General features: G+C 50.3%; 1 protein-coding gene across 1 annotated transcript; it reads left to right on the top strand.

Annotated features, from left to right (window-relative positions):
- Nucleotides 1-3,249: 3,249 nt before the first annotated feature.
- On the top strand, nucleotides 3,250-4,486 carry LOC144153273 (uncharacterized). The gene has a single exon (XM_077684925.1). It carries the CDS (start codon nucleotides 3,266-3,268, stop codon nucleotides 4,484-4,486), a length of 1,221 nt encoding a protein of 406 aa, XP_077541051.1. The 5' UTR covers nucleotides 3,250-3,265.
- The last annotated feature ends 1,701 nt before the right edge of the window (nucleotides 4,487-6,187 follow it).

Below are 6,187 nucleotides of genomic sequence, written 5' to 3'. Positions count from 1 at the left end.
AGATGATCTTGGTTAACCGAGCGGACAGAGCCAGGATTTCCCATGGGCTTCCCGACTAGGAAGCCACCCCACAATTTATTTTTGCTCAGTAAAGTTTCTTCTTCCTCCTCCTTCCGTGCTTTTCGCGCATGTTGTGCTATCATGTCACAACACGAACTAGCCCTGCCAATTTCTTTGGTGAGTTTTAACTTTTCTCTGTTTCACGATGTCAGGTTTGAGCACGGAAAACTGCTTCAAGGCTTGGATCAAGCAACGTTGGCGGTACGGGGACAGGCAGGAGCTAAGGCCACAGGTTTCCTCAAGTACAGTTATAAAATCAGAGTGCCTGTACTGCCCTTTAGAACTTTATATAGAGCTCAATATATTCACTTTCAAAGCTTTCCGATTTTCCCGCACGCTTTCTTAACCATTCCGTGTCTTCCCACTGATATTCTTCGGCAAAATGAGCAGAATAATTTCTTGATTCACACTAACAAAAACGAACCGGCCAGAAATTACACAGGCATCCACGATAGGCTTTGCCTCATTCTGCAGTGAGGTCGGCTTCAAGACTACGGCTTCAGAAATCAGGGGTACGCGGTTCCTTAGTTCCAGCGCGGATCTTTTATCATCTCACTCGAGCAACGAAAAATAATGAGTACAAATATAATAAATTATGTGGCCAACTTAGAAAAAGCTAGCCTGCGTAGAGAAACCCGAGAAAGTTAGGATTTAAACCCGTAGTTGCTGTACAGAAGCCACAGGCAAGTACCATGACACCAAATATTCAAGCAGGCACTCCTGCGTAACCGATGCTGAAGAGTACAGCGTATACGTAAAACTGCGCATACGGACGGGACAAGGAAAAGAAGCGACAGGATGAGCGCAGTCCTTGTCCCGTACGTATGCACAGTTTTAGGTATAGGTATGATGAATCAACTAGCCCAACAGCATGCATTACTGAGTACAATGCGATCGCTAGTGCAGCCACTGCTGAGGGGGGAGGGGGGGGCACACGATGTTGTTCGTGTAGCATTAGTGTATACGAAACGCATTTCCTGCGAGTACAGATGTCGCACATGCAAATGAGATCACCGTTCGCACGATATGCACAAGCCCCTTCTGCCTTTTGGAATAACAAGACGCGGTTCGCAGCGCACTACTTTTTGAATGACATCACGCGCCAAGGTTTCTGAATGAAGAGCGTAGCTGCGCTGGACTAACAACCTTAAGCCGCTCACGCTTTCTGAAAAGCACCACTTGTTTGACGAGACGGCAGAACGCGGGGAAGAACCGTGAGCACTCACGCTGCTTGTCGAAGCGAGCCGCCTTGAGCAGCTGCCGTAGCGGGTGGCACCAGCAGCAGAACCAACAGCGCTGGCCAGCTGCCGGGCGATACGAGCGCCATGGCGCCGCGGCCAGCCCCATCGACTGCATCTGTGGCTGCTCGAGTGGCTTGGCCCGAGCGAAGCCGGTCAACGAGCCGAGACTGCATACGCTGACCAATCTCTCATTCTCTTTTTTTATTGCAAAAGTGCACCCTTCGGCATAAAATAAATGTAGTTGAGTGGTCCCGCCTCCACAATGAAGTTCAGGAGGGTTCGCTTTTGGGACTGTGCGTCCAGCGGCGAAGGTCAGGTGGTCATCCTGGGTGATACCCGAGGACCCTCATGAGGCAAATTCGTGCGGACTCAAGACCCGGACATGACCCCAAGAGGCGGTTTAGAGTTGATTCATTGGCAGAGCTGTACAGAAAGGACATTCTCCCGGGGGAACTTGCATCCTCCATGAGGTATTTATCGCCGGGGCCAAAAATGTTCCCGCACGGATTCTACGAAGCGCCACCTCCTCCCTACAGGTTCAACCGCCAGCAATGTTCCACCCACACGTAGGAAGAAGGGCACGCGTGGAGCGCAGGAAAAACGCCTTGAGAACTCTCTCGCTCCTTGCTCGTTTTTTAATTTTCTGTGTATTATTTATTGTGAGTATGCTTTAACGAAATTGCCACTCATAAGCCATGTTGCGTTATTATATCGTTCAAACATCCACCTTCTCCTCCTATTCTATTGACTGCGGGTATTAGCTATTATAATTTCGGTTATCGGTACATTCATCATCACCATCATCACAATTATACGAATCTATTGTATTACTTTATGCCTGCCTTATTCAAAGCAATATTTTTGTTAGTACGTCCGCTGGGTCTGAGGCTACCACCGCCGTTTTAACAAATAGCGTGGATGAGGATAATCACGATGGGTAACGCTTTAGGGTAACGCGTCGCTCCAAAGCGCGCATCGTCGATACAATCACGACTCGATTTTCAGTAAATGGGGGATTGCTCGCTCCGCGTTGAAAGGCGAATAAAAAGTTCAATGAATCTACATAAAAGGGAGTAAGGACTAATCCCGCTCGTCACTATGTCCAGGCGTGCGCCAAAAATGTTCGATCGATCCTCTTACCAGATCCGGGGGAGAGGAATATAGTGTTGAAAGACGCGCCTTTTTGCCTCTGGTCCTTGTTTTCAAAAGCACCTTGTAGTGAGATCAATGTTACCAGCTCTTCCGCGGGGACAATAAAAGATCGACCACTGCTGACTTCTTTCGCTCTTGTTGTTTTCGAATATTATTCTTCAAGAAAATGTGCTTGCTTAAACCAATCTCCTGTGTGGATATCGATTCCTCCATGTAAAATAAGAAAAAGTGCACGCGTTGTTTGCCTTTCTTCGACGTCGTCGCTCACGCTCTTTGCTCGCGGTAGTGCGGAAGAACTCTCCAATGCGAAAGCTGGCTGCAAAAAAATTCCCCCGCATTTCCCCGAAGGGGAGTATGAGGAAGTGCGAAGCACGGGGTGATGCTATGAGGGGGAGTTTGTTTAAGTTTGGTGGCATTTTGCCCGTTAGTTACATTAACACCCCCTCGTGATCACGTTCGGCTTAACACGCCTCGTTTGTCCCTCTGCGGAAATCTTGGTGAATTAACGTGTATGTTCCAGAGGAGGAGCGCACCGCACCGCAGCGCACCGCAGCTGCGAAGCGCCGACCGGAGTGAAGGGAGAGGAGGCGCAGTCACGTGAGAGAATGCAGAACTAGCGGGTTTGTAGTATCACGTGTACACCACGCAGTTATCAAGCCGCTATAACGCCGCTGAGTCGCCAACGCACGCCGCTGACGACGTAGTTTGAATGCGTTAAAGATATAAGGCGCATTACTAACACTGATATCAACGTCGCGTCCGTGGCTTAGTCATTCTACTTCCGGTCGCCCTAGCGTTCGGACGTGCGAATCATGAGCTCCGGCGGAGCGGTAATGGCGGCTCAGCAGAGCCGCGGAAACAGGCCTAACGGAAGCGTCAGCGAGGAATATCAGGTAATACTGCCCCAACTGCCCACCGGTTGTATTGTCGTGAACACGTTATTTTTGCACGGTGATGTGAAAGCAAGACCATTCAAGGTCGAAGACTTCAGGGACGCGCTTGCACGGACTGGTTTGCTCTCCGAGGTTGTCGCCTTGGGAGCCTACCAAATAAACCACGTGGGGGCGATAACATTCAACAGTGCCGAATCGACGAAGAGGATGTTAGCAGTCACCGAGCTACAGGTGAAGGGCCGGCGGTGCCTCATCATTGACCCGCAAGACCAACAGGTACGACTGAAACTGCATTGGCTGCTGCACGGCGTCGCCGACGAAGACATTCGAGCCGCCCTCGCGCCGTACGGCAAAGTGGCCGAAGTAAACCGCGAACGCTGGCGTGTCCAAGGCGTTACAGACAAGGGGTCAACGACGAGGACGGTGCTGCTCAAGCTGAAAAGAGGCATCAAGCTGGACGACTTGCCACATCAGATAAGAGTCGCGGGAGAGCTCGCCCTTGTGGTGGTGCCGGGCCGGCCTATGCAGTGTCTTCGCTGCAATGGACAGGGACATGTGCGCCGTGAGTGTAAGGTGCCGCGTTGTACCCAGTGCCGGCGATTCGGACATCTCGCCGCGCAGTGCGTGCCCTCGTACGCGTCGGTAACGGGGCGCGCTGACCCCGATGCGTCTGCTGAGCACCTCATGGACGTCGCCGAAGCAGAGGAAGCAGCGCAAGGAACGGGTGGCAGCGAGACCCCGGGAACTACCGCGACGACACCGAGTGAAGCCGACGCTGACGCGGAGGAAGGAGACGCTGAGGACTCACGCGGAACGCTGACCAGCGAGGAGGAGGGCGCGGATAAGAGCGACGAAAGACGCTCGAACGCCGGGGCCTCCGGGGATGCGTTGGTGCAAGGGGAGGAAACCATGGACGCGGACATGGCTGTGACTGCGGCGGGTTCAGCCAAGCGTCCGCACGTTGAAGAGAAAAACGACGCAGGAGACGCGCACATCGGAGAGCCACCAGTGGAAGCGACTCAAGGGCGACGGCTTTCGTTGAGGCCCAGGCCCACTATCCCACCGGATAGGAACCCTGCCGAAACGCCGCCCGGGCAAAGCAGCCCGAGTGACAGTGCAACAGCGGGAGAGAACGCGTAGCGCGTCCCGTGACGCGAAAGGTAGGCGCCATGCTCTCGGCCTCAAACTGAACTGAAATGGCCCAGGACCCCGCCCTGAACATAGCTACGCTTAACGTCAGGGGATTGGCAAGCAAAAGAAAGCAAAGTCAAGTGCACAGACTGTTAACTGAGCATGACGTTGATGTGTTAGCCGTTCAGGAATCCAAAATTCAGGGGGAGGCAGAGACTGAGAGCATGGTGCGACGGTTCATGGCGAGATACTATGTGTGCGTTAGTCATGCAGTCGGAACCTCGGCGGGTTGTGCGCTTTTTGTGCGAAAGCTGCCGGGTTTAGTGGTTCAATCTGTTATCGCTTGTGCGTCTGGACGGTTTGTTGTGTGCGATCTGTCTTTCTGTAAGGTTGAGTGGCGTATTGTGTGTGTTTATGCGCCGAATTTAGTCGACGAGCGGGTAGATTTTTTTGCGAATATAGGCAGGCATTTATCTAATGATAGGATGATAATATTATTAGGGGACTTTAACTGTGTTTTAACCGCACGTGATAAGACAAGCAGCCGGCCTTTTAAGGATGCGAGGACTGAGTTGTTACATCAGCAGATTGTTGAATACGGGATGGAGGATGTTGCTGAATGTATGGAGGGAGCCAGAAGCGTACAATACACCCACTTCCAGGGTACAAGCCACGCCCGGCTAGACCGGATATACATAACTTTAGAACTGGTTCCGAAGTGCTGCAACTACAGTGTTCTGCCAATGTCCTTTTCTGACCATTGTATGGTCAAGTGTAGGATTGGGTGCAAAAAACGGAGTAATAGTTTCACATGGGACATATGGAAGTTAAATGCAAAGCTTTTAAAAGACGAATCTTTCACTAGCTTAGTCACGGACAAACTTAGCAAAATTGAACAGGACGGCCAAATTACGGTGGCGGCAATGTGGGAACTAACTAAACAAGCAGTCAAAATTAAAGCTATCGAAAGGGGCAGCTGCATAAAGTACGAACAAAATAAGAAGGAAACATCGCTACGAGCTTTGCTGCAAACATTAACAGAACAAGAAAGCAAACAGCCGGGGGCTTACAGAGACGACATAAGACAAACAAAACAAAAACTAGAAATAATAGATGAGGAACGTTATCAAGGAGCGCTAGTGCGAGCAAGAGCAGAACAGGTGATAGCGGGTGAAAGGCCTACAAAGAGGGCTTTGGGGTTTGAGAAGGCGCACGCTAGTCGGAACCATATAAGTGAGATTGATTGGAATGGCGTTACATCAGACGATAACAGTCACATTGAGCGAGCATTCTTCGAGTACTACAAATCGCTTTTCGCTTTCCGGGAAGTTGATATTGAAAACTTCAAGAAAGAATTCCTTGGCAACATGCCAAGACTGGATGATGAAACGAAGGAGCTGTTACAGCAGCCAATAACAGTAAGAGAAGTTGAAGAAGCTATTGACAATTTAAACCCGGGGAAGTCGCCAGGGCCGGACGGTTTAAGTGCGGCATTCTACAAAGAATTTAAAAGTGAAATAGCTACAGTCCTAACTGCCGTTTTCAATGAAACGTTTGATTTGAATGTCCTGCCACCTTCTTATGGATCCGCTCACATGATATTAATCCCAAAAACAGAGGATGGGGAAAAACTTAAACAAGTGACTTCATACAGGCCCATTTCACTCACGAATGTTGATTATAAAATTTTTATGAAAATATTAGCAAGTA

This window comes from Haemaphysalis longicornis, unplaced genomic scaffold (genome assembly GCF_048455015.1).
Source record: "Haemaphysalis longicornis isolate Haplotype H1 unplaced genomic scaffold, Haemaphysalis longicornis Haplotype H1 scaffold_9, whole genome shotgun sequence".
NCBI lineage: Eukaryota > Metazoa > Arthropoda > Arachnida > Ixodida > Ixodidae > Haemaphysalis > Haemaphysalis longicornis.
The sequence above is the reverse complement of the archived record's forward strand: the minus strand, read 5'-3'. Positions and strand labels throughout refer to the sequence as shown.